The 17496-nt window shown below is 42.8% G+C and overlaps 1 protein-coding gene across 4 annotated transcripts in view; it reads left to right on the forward strand.

The window, feature by feature from the left end:
- The window catches only part of fhit (fragile histidine triad diadenosine triphosphatase), a 456691-nt gene that overhangs the window by 349979 nt on the left and 89216 nt on the right, over positions 1 to 17496 (forward strand). For all 4 annotated transcript variants that reach the window (XM_080000299.1, XM_080000298.1, XM_080000300.1 and 1 more), the window contains 2 exons: positions 10326 to 10471; positions 13219 to 13248. In XM_080000299.1, the coding sequence (XP_079856425.1) occupies positions 10326 to 10471; positions 13219 to 13248 (176 nt within the window). The remainder of the gene's footprint in view (positions 1 to 10325; positions 10472 to 13218; positions 13249 to 17496) is intronic.

Consider the following 17496-nt stretch of genomic DNA (forward strand, 5'->3'; position numbering starts at 1 on the left):
TCTCAATGATGTGAAAGTCCTCTAGACGTTGCAATTCAGCCTCAATTCGATTCCTTACATGAAACGGTACTCTTCTGGGAGGTTTTGTGACTGGAGTAAACATCTTTGCTTATATGCCCCTTGACTTCAAAGTCATTCAATTTTCCCACCCTATGAAGGAGATCTGCTTCCTCAGTGAGGAGATCATCTACAGCATTCACTTGTCTGGCTTGAGGTTGTTGTGGACTGCACTGTCTGTTTTGGAGATGTGTGAAGTGCGTTAGTGACTTTTATTAGTCCCAGTTGACTGGCAGTGTCATGGCCAAGTAAGCTGCTATTACTTCCTTGTAGCATATAGAATTTTGCATTTGTGAACCGTGACTTCGGATTCTACCAGCTAGGTGAATTTTCCAATGGCAGGCAGTGGGCTGCATGAACCTTAATCCTCAGAAAACTCTGTGTCTGCATTACTTGTTGCTTGAGCTGTGTTGCCACTGTTTCCACTGGTGTGTACATAATGCACTTCCTGTCGATCTCTGATGCCGCCTTGTGGCCGTTTAGAATGACAGCATTTTGACATTCCTCCAAGGTGGGGAACGCAACCAGAGCAGTTAAAGCACCTTTTCTTTACAGCCCCCTTCCCCATATCTACAGTGAGAACATCTTCCCTTTGATTTCCTGAGCTGCACTTTGTTGTGCTTGTTCCATTCCCAATGCTTGAATCTCAGCAAGTGCCATGGTTCTGCCGAGTGATCTCATCTCATCTGTTGTTTCTGTCGCACTTGGATCGCTGGAACGGAGTCACAATGCGTAATTATTCTCCCACCTTGCAATATTCTCTAAAAATAAAATGCACATAAAAACCAATAAAAACGTTTGCTTGTATTTGTAAACTGAACTTTACAACAACCTTTTAATTTACAATAAAATCACCGAACCTGAGTGAGCTGTTCGCTTATACGATTGTCTTTGCGTCAAAAACGAATTGGTAAACTTTGAATTTCACATCTGAATTGTGCAGAAAATTACCCATTATAAATCACCCAAATTATAAATGACGGACTTAATGTGAATGAACTGAAAGGTATAACAAAAGATTTGGAAAAAACTGTTGTAATGTTTATGGCTTATAATGGCATGTGATGTTTGTTAGGTTGTAATTTGATAGTGTTTTATTTTGTCCACCAAGAGGTGCCTTTGTTTCATTGGGGTGGTCTTGAGACCCCGGATTTTACTTAGTATTTTTAGGTTTGTGTGCAGTGACTATAAAATATTTAAATAGTATGAGTAAATTGTATACCGTATATAATGTGTGTGTCTTATCCGGGCTCCGTTTAGCTATCAAACAGTAAAATAGCCTTCTTGCTGTTCTTCCTCCATCCACCTAGCTACCCAACTACGCTACAACAGGTAGCATTAGTTAGCCTGTCAATGGCGTCTGTTATATCTGTGTGTGTGTGTGTGTGTGTGTGTGTGTGTGTGTGTGTGTGTGTGTGTGTGTGGGGGGGTGTGTGTGTTTATGTGTAATATAATCTTACTCTCCCCACACAGTTCATTTATTGCATGAATAAACTGTGTATATATTTACATTTAAAGAAATTCTAGTTCTTACTGAATCTTTATATTACAATGGAGAAATGATGACATTTGATTTAATATATTTTACTCTACCACAAATGTCCAGGCTGCTGCACTGAAAGGTGCCTGCAGTGTTGTCCATGGTCCTTTTAGTTTTGATTTCATCTGTGATTCAATGCCAATTTTGATCACTTTATCGCTATTACCTATAACTTTTAGTTGTTTCGAACCATTTTTGTCAATGTTTGTAATGCCTTTTCTGCATAAAAAATGATTTTAAGTTTGAACAAGTTGCCTTTGGAGTGCATTTTGAAATCAAGGACTGCTACCCATTCTGCTACCTACAGAAGCATTAACAGTTATATGAATTATAATAGTAATATAAAAATATGATTTACAGATCACTGGAAAGTCTAGGCCTGAAACCCCTTATAAATGCGCTTCAACTGCACCAAGCTCATTTACATAGAAAGGGGCCAATTTTGCACCAAATTTATGAAAAAAACCTCATTTAAATACACGCAAACAGCAACAGCACACAAAGATGCTATTTGCGCGGTAGCACAGTTAGCAGTGCATTTCACCGTTTGCGGGTGCTTTGTGAATTAGACGCTTGCTTTTTCTGTTATTTACAATGTTAAGCAGCCACAAAAGCTACTCAATCTTTTTGTGAATTTGGCCCTCTGTATATTATTGTATGCCTTTCCTTTCAAAAGAAAAGTAGGAATCACCTTCCTAATCAGAAGAAATAGGCTAAACCAGTTTTCTGCTTGGCCCCGCTTTTGCAGATAAAAATATTTTCAAGCCCCTGCCCCCACGACCACCTACATGCACCCACATAAACACACTCTCAGACATGTAATTTGCTTGCAAAGTCCTATAAAATTTATTTGAAACACCAAATAAATTATATTTTTTAACTGTGTAACAGCATTCATTGCTTTCAACAGATTTTCTCAAGATTGCCTTTTTGCACAAAAATGGCAAGTCCACCCACTCCCTGGGAATAAACAAAAACCTGAACATTTTCTCTGCAAGAATTATACTTAGTCCTGCAATCTAATGCTTATGCGTCGGTTATCACCCAAGTAGATCCCTGGTGATTCCCACCCCTAGGTACTTGTTTAATTTTGCCTCGCTGTGCCTCAAAATTATTTCCACAAATGTTAGATGACAGAAATACCGTTTCCACACAAAATTAGCAGGTTGACCCGGGTTTAAAACCCAGGTCAACCCGCTAAAAATAGACGATTGACACTTTTCCCATTGCCAGGAGAAATGCCGTTTTTTTCTGGTGCGTCACGTTCTACGTCACAAACACGCTGGAAAATGGACGTGCCATGGTGCCACTATCATTGGGAACATAACAGTAGAGGAGACAGCAACTTAAACAAACAACGACATAAAACTGTAAATCTTAATAAAAAAGTATTTTGAACCGCTCAAAAGAATCTGATCTTCCATGAACGACCCAACACTACAGTAGAAGCAGCATGGAGCACCAACAGCATGGATACTCCGTGCTGTTGGTGTACACCTGCGTAGTGATACCTCATGCTGTACCAGCTGGTGCGAGCGGGGACCGGTGGGGAGCATGGGAGCTCTCCGCTGTGGTACCCACGGTGTGATCCCCACATTCACAACATTTCAGTCCCCCATGTGGACAAAAGTCAATAACTTCTGATTTTGGATTCTTAATGGGATATGAAATAATGGCATGATAAAAAAATATTCCTGTCTATTTTTGTGTCAGTGTCCGGAATTTCAATGCGCTTCGCATCACGGAGTTAAGGGGCCAAAATTAGCGTGTCGACCCAGATGTCTTGTTTCTATCAGAGCTGATCAGAGGTGGAGTCGATTAAAACCTGTGTCTATTTCAGGGTCATTTGACCCGGGACTGACTACCGGGTTTTTCCTTTCCCACTGGTGACAAATGTCGGATGTTACCAGGTTTTTGGTGCAATGGGAAAGGGGAATAATTTTTCTTCGCAGCGCCTCCCCATGTAATCCCCCCCCCCCCCCCCCCCCCTTTACAGTATCCACATACTCCAAAAGGAGATAATAAGTGTTCCCTACATACATTCTCACTGCTTTAGAGCCTGTATTACCAGCCCCTCCCCGTTCAATTATTGACATTTACAAGCTCCATCACCAAAGGCGCACGGAAAAGAAAGATATCCAGTTGTGTGATATCTGATTTCATTCCAGCAAGGCTTTCATGAGGAAAAAAAAAAAAGATTGGGGGGGGGGGGGGGTGTCATGTTTGTGGCTGTTTGTGACTCTTGAGATGAATGGCCATTGTGGCATGAAATGCTAAAATGTAATCACCCTCTTGCAACAGGATGCCATTTCATGAGTGGGAAATTAACTCTACTTTCTCTTTTCCTGTGATTTGGTAGCTGCTAAAATATTTTCAATTCCGTAAATCTTTAACCCCCCCACGCACACACACACACACACACTTATATTTGTTGTTTAGATAAGCACAGCATATAAAAATGCCCTTCTCCTCTAATCAAAGCAATTGTTTATAGCTGAGTTGCTTTGTTTAACTTTAAATTTGTACAATTGTAAAGTCTGTTGTGCTACCTTCTTTGAACATGACTCAAGGGAGTCAACTAATGAATACAATTATAATCCCTTGTTTCGAAAAATAATGGTTTCATTTAGGTATACCAAATTACAAAAGCTCAATTTCAGAGTTGCCTCTATTCTGGATCTAATTTTAGACAAACTGTACAAGTTTTGAGTAAATTCTTTGCAGATTGTGTCACACCATCATCCCCACACTAGTACCAGTCTAAAACACTGTTCAGACATTTTCCCCTCTGCCCAAACTTTTCTAATGAGTATCAGCCTAATTTTCCATGACTGTATCTCATCATTAAAGACATGAACTGATCACAGCACTATTAACTTTACAATTGACAGTTATATCCGATCAAGTTCAAAGCTTCACAGGTGCATGGTTTCACTCTGCACCACTTCCAAAATGATCAAAAGTTTGAATATTTTCTTTTGAGGAAGCACAGAAAGGGTAATTCCGGGATCAGAGCTTCAAAATGTATCAATATCAATGAGGGATTGAAGGTTTTCTACCCTCTTTGGTCTCAAAGAAGGATATCGATGTGGACTGCTTGTTTTAAAAATCGGATTTCTCAGCGGCTAATTACAGGCAGGTGATTACTTTTTGTGAGGAAATGTAAATTTCAGTCTTCTTTTTAGAGTTATAATTGGCCTTAAAATGCCCTAATGGGGTTACATAACATGACATAGTGAGACCCTTTGGATTTGCTGATTCTGAGAGCCTGCGTGCGGTCACTATGGAAATGATCAGTGCTGCATAGTAGTCGTGCGATTTATGCACTGCAAAACATTACTACCAAAAAAGAAGGTTAACAAAACTGAATTGAAAATGTAAATGAAAGCAAGCAAAATCATCTGTCATGGTTTTTTTTTTTTTTTACTTAAAAGGTATAATATGTAGCTTTTCTGCATTAAAATCTGTAAAAATGACACGACCTATATTATATATTTTGTTACCAGAGAGACCCAGACCCAGAAAAGACCCAGGAAACAGGAGGAAGACCAGATGATACATCAGAGAGTGAGGAAGGGAGTCGACAAAGAAGCTAGCATTAGCTAGCCACTGTATTGTACTATTCTTTATATTGCTCTACCATTACTCTACTAACAATTTTTTGATGGAGCACAATTATTTCTTGCCATTTGGTGTTCATTCTGTCACCGAATCTTTCCCGGTAAAGCTCAAACGTACAGTGATGACAACAACTTCCATGATTCCACACTACTTCACGACATTATCAAATTCCGTCTTTCATTATTGTTTTGATTGAGAGACCCCATAGCGGCAGAAATTACATATTGTGTGTTCTGAAATCTGCAAGTGCCAAAATGGCAACTTAGTGGCTGTAGATGAGAAGACAACAAATCAGTTGGGGAGAAAGTAAGGCTCTTTATGAATGTAAGGGATTGACGGCCAACACGATATTGGTGATGGTTATTATAGGATGGAGGGTAACCATAACTGAGCACACCTGTGCAGTGCTGGCAGTAGTTAAGTTTTATCTTTTTTCTTTTTTTTTTTAACCTGTGCTGTCAGCATGCTGGGCATACAACACAGAGTATGTGTATGCCATTGCATGTAGGACAGAGTTAGTCTACAAAGGAGTTTAATTCTCAACCCTGAAATTCCACTCTTTATTTATTCTTTAATCATCAAGAACTGCCTGGAACCAGTCGGTCCTGTGGATGACTTGTGGGATGACAAGAGCACAGCTTTTGTTACACAGAACCACCACCAATCCCCCTGTTTTGAGAACAACCTTATAATGTTCTGGTCTATAAACAACGAATCAAGAGGGGGAGAATCACGACGGTTGAGACAAATAAACATAGAACCAAACATGTTTTTCCATGTACATGGAAAAACGTAAATATAGAAACGTCAGAACAACATGTACTGTATCAACAAGACAGAGTTAATTAAGTTCAGGAAAGTTGAAACAGCAATTGGACATGTGGTCTCCTCCTGTCATAGTTATAGGGTTAGGGTTAGGTGTTCCGCCGACGTCCACAGACAGCAGGATGTGTGGGTTCCCCACCACCCCCGGCAAGCGCCACAGAGAAGCCATGCAGCGGGAGCAAAGGCCAAAAGAGACCTCCCCCACCCCAACTCACACCCACAATGGCAAGCAGCCTCCAATGGGCCCCGGAAGGCACCTGCCGGTGCCGTGGAGAGCGTCGTCGCAGCATGCCAGAAACCACCTGGCACGCTGCGACGGTGCTCTCCGATCCGATCCGAGCTGGCTGGGGGCCCACCCGGCCCCATACCAACCTACCAGCGCCCAGCCACCACGCAAACCCCAGTGCTCAATGTGTGCTGTTGGCAATTGCAGTTAAAATTGTGGGGCGTGGAGGTGCGAGTCCTCCAAGTCCTCCTTGGTCACAGGACCAAACCTCCCCACAGGACACTGAAGGACATGCAAACCCCATCACCCCGTCCACAGGGCGGGCGACCCCAGCGGCGCACCAACCTGCCAACCACGGGGCCAAGACCCGACCCCACAATTCATTCCCCCCGCCCCCAACCCAAGCCCCAAACCCACAACCACGCCTCAAACCAGCACATGGACACCAGCTGCAGGCACCCCCCAAGGGCACTGCCACCTCCCCAGCCCAGAGACTGGCCAGCTCAACCCTGCGACAAGGGCACACGGCACCCTCAAACCCCCGTATCACCCCCATGGCCACAGCACCAAGCGCCACGGAGGTCCCCAAAGCCGCTTAGCACCTACCCAACTGCAGAGCCCAGGTGAGACCCGAACGACCCCCAGAGGCCCCGAAACACTGTGACATTGCCCCAAATTGGGAAGACTCAAGTATTAATGGATGGCGTTATCAGTGATAAAAGTAGCCCATATTTCATTAAATTAATAAACCTTGTTTTTGAATATTGCAAATAGTGTTTGTTGAGATGTATTCTAAATAAATATTTATAAAGTAAATATAACCATTGGGAAATGGTGAGATTAACTCTGTTTTTCCAACTGAGTAATATTATTTTCTTGGCAATTATTAAGGTGATCAAAATGGGTTGATAGTGTTTGAGTGGTGGTCAACTGAGGGGAGGTCACCGAGGAGAAATCTAGACGGGGAAACTGGAATGCTGTGACCCTGAAGGGTTGATTGGTTCTAGGTGATGTTGGTCCAGAATTTTTGGATAGGTGGGCACAGCAAGATGACATCCAAGTAGTCTTCGCTTCTATTGAAGGAACAATGAGAACAAACATCTTCATCCAGTATGGTGATGAGGATTCTTCATGATCCTGCGGACTCTGCTATTACACCTCCTGGTGTAGTAGCAGAGTACAAGTCCTGCAGGGAGGGGAGGGTAGTTCCAGTAGTATGTTTGGCTGAAGGCAACACCCGCTGGAGGGCCCGCCTGTTCTGAGCAGTACAGTTCCCAAACCAGGCAGTGGTGTTGCCTGTCAGTATGCTCTCCACTACTCCAGAGTAGAAGGACTTGAACATCCTCACGAGACCCTGAATTACTTTAGCTGCCTGAGGTGGTAAAGACATTGCCTCACCTTTCTCACCAGAGTGTCTGTATGTAAAGTCCATGTTAAATACTCCTATGTGGACTCCCAGGTACTTGAAGCTGCTTACCCTGTCGACAGAAGTCCCATTAATCACTAACGGCGCATGCGTCCTCGGTTGTAATCCCCTCCTAAAGTCCACAATCAGCTCCTTAGCTTTACTGATGTTCAGACGTGGGCTGTTGTCCTGGCACCAGAGTAACAAGTCAGCCACCTCCTCACGCTAGGCCTTCTCATCGTAGTCGGTGATCAGGCCCACCATAACAGTTTCGTCAGCAAACTTGATGATTGTGTCTGAGCTGGACCTGGCCACACAGTCATGTGTGTACAGGGAGTACAGTAGGCGGCTGAGGATGCAGCCCTGGGGGGATCCTGTGTTCAGGGTGAGGGAGCTGGACATGCGCCTCACCCTAACCACCTGGGGCCGGGCTGAGAGGAAGTCCAGGATCCAGGCACACAGCAGAGTGCTCAGTCGTAGCTCCCGCAGCTTGACAGCCAGTCTGGTGGGGACTATGGTATGGAAAGCTGAACTATAGCCGATGAACAGCAATCTCGCATAGGCCCCCTTCTGGCCATCCAGGTGCGTGAGCAAGGTGTGCAGTACCCGCGAGACCGCATCGTTTGTGGATCTGTTCGGCGGGAAAGCGAACTGCAGCGGGTCCAAGGAGCGGGGGAGGGAGGCACAGATGTAATCCTTAATCAGCCTCTCAAAGCACTTCATGATCACCAAGGTGAGGGCCACCAGATGGTTGTCATTCAGGCAGGCTGGAGAGGCAATCTTCAGGACAGGAATGACGGTGGACCTCTTGAAGCAGGACGGGACCACTGACTCAGCTAGGGAGGCATTGAATATCCTCATGAACACTGGGGCTAGTTGGTTGGCACAGATCTTCAGTGCTCGCCCAGATATGCCATCTGGGCCTGCAGCTTTCCTGGTGTTCAAGTGCATCAGAGCCTTGCTGATGTCATGCTCAAACACTGAGAGTGTGTGCTCATCCCCAGCGGTGTAACTCCAATTAGCTGGTGAGCTAGCGGTGTTGTTGCCAGGCTCAAATCGCGCAAAAAAGGAGTTGAGTTCATTGGCTAGGGAGGCGTCCAAGATCAAGTACTTGCAGATCAAGTACTGTGTTGAAGTCCCCTCCCAGTATAATACTTGAGTAAGAGAATTCCAAGAGTTTTGAAAATATATTGTGAAAGAAATTTGGGTCGTCATCATCAGGGCCAGAAATACAGTATTAGCTATGTTTAATTTGAAGTTTCCTAAAATTCTGTAAATCATTATGTATAGCCCTTCGGTGTCTGATATTGGTATTCATTTTGACTGATATCGATTTTTATTCTGATATTGGATACTTTTATTGATCAATATAGAAACACCTCTTTCTTTAGAATTATATGATGCACAAAACATCTGATTAATTGATTAATTGAGGTTCTCTGATGCAGTGAGGTGAGTTTCTTGCAGTAGACAGAAGCTGGGATCTATCCTGGTGAGGTGACTTAGGATTTTGCTGGGGAGCCTATGCCTCTCACATTCCAACTAGCAAACCCCTGCAGTAGTGATTGAGGGGGAAGTTAAAAATGGCGAGTGGGCAAATCTTTTCATATAGTAAAACATACTAATAGTAAAATATAAATGTTCAGGCACATGCAGGCATGTAGCCATATATAAGAGAGTGCAACTGTGTGGTTTTAATGGGGAAAAACAAGAAAATAACTTCTCTCCTGGTATCATTTTTTATAATCACGGCAGGAGAATAACGGAGCGTATTTTAATGAGTCGCATATTCCACAATAAATTACTCTATTTAGTCAGTTGTAAAAAAGGGGAAGAGAAAGTCCAGACGACTAGCGGATTTATTTTCCTAGCAAGACATGAATATTCATGATGTACGTGTTCTGATCATGTCCTCCCTGGTCAAGTCCAAACGAGTCATTATTGGTAGAATTGTTGTCTGCTGTCGGCGCTGTCGGCACTGTCAGTGCTGCACTGAACAGCGCTGAATTAGGTTTGGGCAGTGGCAAAAGAGACTGGATCAGATAACAAGCTTGGCCAATATTTTTGGTGTCTTCTGCTATTTTTATACGGTACAAAAAACATAAACTAGGGGGCAGAAAATACAACTGAGGGGGCGAAGCCCCCACATGCCCCCTCGTGGTGCTGGGCTTGAGGTGGGGTGCTTTCTTTGTGATATGGGTCATGACCTTTATGACTTGAGATGAAATAAAGGGTTTCTTCTTTGGTTAAGCATTGTCTTGACCTTGCTAAGCAATTCAATTTGCGCCAAACTTCAATTTCAAATATGTTTAATTGCATTACAATTACATTACAATTATTGCATTGATATATGTAGTCTGACAGTTCGTAACAGTTACCAAGCAAATTGAAATATTGAAATTACCATGCAAATTGATTATTGGTCATTCAAGTGACCAAATCATAACTTCCATCCATAACTTATTTGCTGTATTATAACATACAATGAGGGGAATATCTAGGATTATGGCTGTGACGATTTAAGGCAAGACATTGACATTGATTGCCTTAAATCAATAGAGCCAAAAAAGTAAATAATTTAAAATAATTTCCAAGCTGTGGTTGATGTGGGCCCCTGTTTGCAATGAGTTTCCTTAACAAGAATGGCTCAGATGTGTTGGTGTGCCCATTGAGACCTGTGGAGCGTTTCCGTGACCTTCGCGCAGATGAGCTGGCGGACCTTTTCAGCACCGTGCAGAGAGTGGCTGACCTGGTGGAGAAACACTTCAACGTCACTTCTCTCACCATCGCCATCCAGGTAAGGTCCAAAGTCCTTTTTTTTTTTTACTTTAATATATACAGTATACCTATATATGGTGATTTATTAACCCGTCTGGCCACTGATTTACATTGATTTAAAGTGCTAATCCATAACATTATTTTGTTTAAGAACTCCACTTTTTAATAATCAGCCATTCAGTAGGCCCTAACACAAGCAGTGCACTGTAGAAATCTATGCTTAAATTGTGTATATGCACGTTTTAAGAAAGAATTTGGGATTTATCAATATGTTCTTACTTGGATTTGTTGTTACTGTGGGAAAAAAAAATGTACTGCCTCAGACGATTTGGACACAAATCGTAAAGACGTAAAGAAGAGTCCTAGAAAAATATATAGCCAAACTGAATAATTTGGCAGATTGGAGTTCAGGCTGGTGTATATGGAACTTCCATATATGGAGAAAAGGCGTGGTATTATGTTGATTGGGAGTTCCAATTACAGGAAATGAAGGCTGTGAATTATGGTAACGCAAATCTTGTAAACGCAAGTCACAGAACAACATATACAGTACAACCTGGGCCCTCAATCTGAATTGATGACTACTTATGTGAAAAATACAGAAAATACACAAAAATGTGATGCAGACAAGAAAACCTCTATTGGTGTGCCTTTAATTGTTGAAAGTGTGGAATGACTAAAATGAAAAAGTTATAATGGAACAAATAATCACAACTCTGGTATGGACCAGCGGGTCAAGTACAAGGCTAAACTAATCTTACTCCCGTGACTTGTGCCGGTTGCTCCAGTGGTAGGATGAAAAGGAAACAAATGAGATAATTAGTATATATTTTGTTATTATGTTTAAGATAAGATAAGACAAAACTTTATTAATCCCTGTAGTGAATTTCAGGCATCACAGCAGTGAAAAGCAGTCCAAGGTAAGAAAGGGAGAAGTTAATAACTAACTAGTAGTAGTGATCCCAGTGTGGGCAAATGGCAGTTACGCTTAAGTAAGTAAGTACAGATAGTGGCAGTGTAGTAATAATGTGTAATGACATCACAACAATAATTCCAGAAAGTGTCAATCCAGTGCTAGCAGCAATAGTAGTTATTATAATAGAAGTATGGTATAGTATTTACAGTAGTAGTAAAGTAAAGTATACAGGTACTCCTCACTTAACGACCGAGTTCTGTTCCTACAACCAGGTCGTGAAATTAATTCATTGATAAGCAAGGACCCGTTTAATATTATTATTGTTATTATTAATAACCATTATTTCATGGTAAGGGGGCGTGGCGATTGTGAATGCTAGTGTAGTGAATACTGACAGACTGCGGGAACAGGACTGACTGAGAACGGTTGATGCGTGATGAGATCCTTGTCAGTGAGACACCGCACATGCAGCGCGCACGCCACTGTATTGTACGCAGCGTACAATTCAGATTGGACTAACGAGCAGTAGGTTAAACATCCCATCCACACACACACTCAGGAGAGGAGCCCTATCATACAAAAGCAACTAAAAGCAGACAGGGTAGGATATTCACATTGACTTCTGGCAGGGGTTTAAATATACCATTTGGACTGAGTCCCTTTATATCCCATTCATGTTTCAGTCAACCAAAGCATTTCTGTCCTACAAGCGACTGCCAACAATTGCAATTCATCACTCAGACACTTCTCAAACAAATAAAGTTTCCCGCTTTACCCCAAATATACCGTTGTATTGTGTGGCTTTGCCAACAAAACCAAATCCATCTTGTGGAAGATCCCAGATTGCGGTGCTACTCTCGGAGGCCAGCTAAGTACAGCGTTGGCTTCCTTCCCTCCTTTTTTAATTCCCAACTGTCACAGGCTCTCATCATGCTGACTGGCCTACTCTCCATAACCAGTGATATATATGCTAATATCAAAATAGCACCAGTTCGCTCTGTGGCCCCCATCTGAGAAAATCGTTTCCCAGGTTAGAAGAAAAAGGAGGGCTGCGGAGTGGGGTGCTATGGGTGTGTGAGTGTGTGTGTGTGTGTGTGTGTGTGTGTGTGTGTGTGTGTGTGTGTGTTTGTGTAGGTGTGTAGGTGTGTAGGTGTGTGTGTCGGGGGGGTGTTAAGTAATCTTTACCTTGATATCATTTTCTTTGACTGGGGCGGGGGGGTCTAGACACGATGATGTGAGATTAGTTGTGACAGCTCCCTGGTTAAATTTGGCTGGGAGACGAGCCGCCGCATTAAGGGACACTCCTTAGGGGGGATCTGTCGTTGTTCTCCACATGCAAGTCAGTCTGGTGACAAAAAATGGTCCAAATCAACCTCACTGCTGTAATCTGGAAAAATATATATATTTTTTTTGCTGCCATCTGATAACAAAATGGTTTGCCATTCAATATCTCGTTTGCAGAACCAAGTAACCCATTCGTTTGCTGCCAAATACCACTGATGAGACAGTCTGTCTGTCTTTTGTAGGTACACTCACCTCACATGTTTTCTTTTCTCACCTTTTGTAACTTTGGAGAATGCCCAAAGTTTCCAAATACGCAAACGGAGTAGCCATCGCATCGTTAACCACTGATTTCCGTGACTGAGTAGATGGAAAAAAACACCCTTTTTAATAAAATATGAAGGTCAAACAGACTATGAACCAAACACATTTTTCTTTATTTATTTTTTATTCCTATGGGCGACAAAGTAAGGTGTCGTTCATCTGAAAGTAAAATGCCTCCTGAATTATTAATGAAAATATTTCTGAATTCCCAGCTGTTCCTAATTACTTCCTTTCCCCCCCATCAGGATGGCCCTGAAGCTGGCCAGACAGTGAAGGTGAGCACTCAATAATTCACCGCCTTTAAATATGTCATGAGGCCTCTGCAACTGTTACACACCATTAAATAATCATTGTATATCATTTGCAGGTGCTAAACTCTTGGCATGTTTGAGTTATTCAGTGCTGCGTTCTTGAAGACTTTGCTCAAATACCGTCGCCTTGTGCAGGTATGGCGGAGTAGAATGGGGTAAATCGGTTGGGGTCAGGGTCACCGTAGGTTAAAGTACGAGGGGCTCTTAACTACTCGGAAAACGCTAAGCTCACTTCCCTCAACTCTCCAATACATTGTAGTGATGCAAGACTTGCGAATGATTCATTTATAGTGAACAAAAGGGCATTTGGAATAGTTTATATTTAATGTGACTTTAACTTTGCATTCTTCCTCAATAAATACTGTAAAAACTTTGACAAAACGAAATGATTCTTGTGAGAATTCCATTCGCAAATCAGAGCTGAACCGACTCTTCTGACTCGTTATGCCAACTGAATAAAACCAACTAAGAATTAGAAAATTGAACAAATGGTTTTACTGAGTCACTCGTAAAGAGCCGAATCCTCAAAAAGAGCCAAACTTGTCACCACTAGTACAATGTCTTTTCCCAATGTTGTTTCTGTGGAAGACACATTATACATTTGTATCGTGTTTAAACTTGGACAAAAATCGCACAAATGTCCTTCATATCTCATCATGAATATATATAAATCTCATTCTATCTCTTGAGTCCGTCCCCCTGCCCCCAAACACACACGCAGACATACACTTGCACACAGTGTCTTTCTTAAGTTGTGCACACACACTCTTGTGTGAATGTTCTGGTCCTCATAAATCTCTCTTCCCTTATTAGCAAGGATAAGCATTACCTCCGTGTCCCTTAAGTCATTGCATCAATTTCCAACTGCGTATGGAATGGCAAAATTACACAGCTATGGCCATCACCACCAGAGCAGCAGCCACAGAAGGGCCTCAACTGAAGTGAATATCGAAATGTGTTGGGGGGAAACGTGCATTGCAGACAGCACAAGGACAGATTTGGCAAAAATGCAATAAGTTCCAGCCTCAGCCTGCCTCTCAGCCTGTCTTCAACACGTTGACATTTATGAATGAATGAATTAATGTATTTAGATAAAGCATTGTTTTTTATTTTTTCAAAATGCCATTGTTGAGTTATTGTTCAATTTAAGTAGTATAGATTAAAGCGCGATAACATTAAAATGTTATTTGGGGGATTTTTATAACATGGTTAAATAATTACTTTGTAATCCAGACAATGCCTTCTTACTCTCTTTCCCATGTCATTGTGTTTTACAGTCTTTCCTCAAAAGTAGTGAAAAACCAATTGGAAGTAAATATCAGAGGTTTTATTTTTTTTATATTGCACTGTATATGTTCCTTACCTGCATATCAGTGCATGAAGATTGGCCCTCGGTTTTATCAGAAGCATCTGTGGTCGCTGTGTGGAGAATGAAGCTTTTGTTTTTGCTACTTCTCCATTGACTTCCAATCACTTTCAAAAACAAGTTTCAAAAGCATAGTCACTGACTAAAATAACATTGAAACGTGAGACTCAACTAACTTGAAAAGCTAGCTTCAATAGACCTGGCATTACCATGCGTCTCGAGTGATCCAATCACAAGTGGACAGCTCTAGGTACATCTGTTCACACCTGGCATTGGAATGCGTCTCCACATGTGTCTCGAGTAACCAGGTGTGATCCGATTTCACTTCCCAGCTCTATATGTAAATAAACCCGTACATGAAGAATGAAGAAGAATCTTTAATTGTCACACAGCACACCTCACTACAACACATGCACGCACACACACACACACATGCACATGCTTTGGATGGTGGCCGGTGAAATGAGGCCTCTGCATTTAACCCATCCTTGGCTTGTTCTTACTCCGGGGGCACAGCCATGAGCAGTGGGCAGCATTCGTGTACACGCCCGGGGACCTGGTGACGAGTGTCCATCGCTGGTCAGACGATGATGTGTGCATGTTTTTGGTGGGGGTCCTGACTGATGTTTGGTGGAGGAAACCCCATGTGAGTACGGGGAGAACATGCAAACTCCACACAGAAAGGCTCCTATTTGGGAGATAACCTGCCCGGAGCACGGTGCCAACAGCGCCGCAGGCGGGAATTGAACCCAGGACCTTCTTGCTGTGAGGCAACAGTCCAACTGGAAATGAGAAAAAGGAGAACTCTGCCTCTGCTGTGATAGCCCAAGACCTGAGAGGACATTGTGGATACATGCAAGAAGTCAAGACTGGCGAGACAGAATCATAATTGAGACATTCACGGACAAACAATGGCGAGCTAATCTTCGCATTTGACATTGCACAGTCGTCCTAAGTAGCGTTGACAAATTTATTTTCAGTGGGATGTCATGTCTTGTGTCAACGAGAGAAAACTGACAAATGTATCAAAGTATTATGAAAATACTTTATTAGGAAAATACTTTAAACCCTTTAGTGCACACAAATGTTTAATGTTAATGTTTTGTCTTTTACAAAGACATAACTGCTAAATAACAGTAATAGCAATGCCTCGTCTGGGGCTCTTCAGGACAGTTACATTTTAACACTATAAATTTAGCAAAAAATAAATACTGTACAATAACATCACATTAGGGTCAAGGTCTAATGTGGATTCTAAGACAACATTTTTATATATATATATATATATAAACACCTTATAAAAGGGTGTGTGGACATGCAAGGCCTACAAACATTGGCAATAACACTAACAACGCTCATGTTTGTGCCCCTTGAGGACAGCAGTTGCATTTGTCATTTAAAAAAAAACAGAAAAAAAAACCTTCTAATGCTACATTAAAGTGGCACAACAGTTAAGGTGTTGCCCTATAGGTGGGTGAAGGACGGAGGACTATTGTTCGCATCCAAGTGGCTTGCCTGCCGGGGTGGGTTAAATTGTGTGTTGCGGTGAGGGTGTGACTGGGGAGACAGACTGTGACGGTGGCGCTAGTGGTGGTATCGACTGATGCCAGGGGTTAGAGGGCGCATGCCCGAGAGAGCGTTGAGCATGGTTGAGACAAGAGATGCAATTGACTGCATCCTCAACCCAAACAGTTTCTCCTCATGGGCATGCTGTGCTTGTCTCACATAGGCCCCCTTCCGGTCATCCAGGTGTGTGAGCGTGGTGTGCAGTACCTGGGAGACCGTGTCATCTGTGGATCTGTTCTGCCGGTACACAAACTGCAACGGGTCCAAGGTGCGGGGGAGGGAGGCGCAGATATAATCCTTAATCAGCCTCTCGAAACACTTCATGACCACCAAGGTGAGGGCCACCGGACGGTAGTCATTCAGGCAGGCAGGAGAGTCGACCTCTGGGACAGGAACGATGGTGGATCTCTTGAAGCAGGACGGGTTCACTGATTCAGCCAGGGAGATGTTGAATATTGTAGTGAACACTGGTTAGCACATGTTTTCAGTACTCACCCAGATATGCCGTCTGGGCCCGCAGCTTTCCTGGTGTTCACCTGCATCAGAGCGTTCCTGACCTCGTGCACGGACATTGAGAGTGCGCGCTCATACCCAGCGGTTTAACTCCAATTAGCCAGCGAGCTAGCGGTGCTGTTGCCAGACTCGAACCGCGCATAAAAGGAGTTCAGTTCGTTGGCTAGGGAGGCGTCCACACCCGTGGCTGGGGAGGAGCTGTTCTTGTAGTTTTTTATCGTCCTCAGCCCCTTCCACAAGCGTCTTGTGTCCCCCCGCTCCATCTGTAGCTCCACAGTCTTCCAGTACGTCCGTTTAGCGTCCTTCACTGCCCTCCGCTGATTGTACGACGCCGCTTTGTAATTGTCCATATTTCCGGACACAAGACCGTCGTTGTAATCACTTATCTCGTTACCCTCTTTTCAACTAGCCCTTAGTGATTTAGCCCTTACAGAACAATAATATTTCCCATTTCCAAAACACAACCTATTTTTCCATTGACAGATTGCACAAGTCGAAGCGGCTTTCGTTTGACATACAAGGTCAACGGGCAATACGTTTTCGCTCAGTTCAATTAGAGTCACAACAATTGGAAGGTTATAATCCATCGTTGTCAGAACGTTGGGGAGAAATGTTTCTCCTGGACCCCTTATTGCAAGAGGCCTCTATTTATTGGGACACTGAGATAGCATGTCAGGAACCCGTAGTTTGAGAGAACCAATAATAAAAAAAATATATATATAAATTTTTTTCCCCCACTGATCTCTAACTCGTGCGTAATTGTGGAA

This window comes from Zeus faber (assembly GCF_960531495.2).
Source record: "Zeus faber genome assembly, chromosome: 5".
In the NCBI taxonomy this organism is placed as follows: Eukaryota; Metazoa; Chordata; class Actinopteri; order Zeiformes; family Zeidae; genus Zeus; species Zeus faber.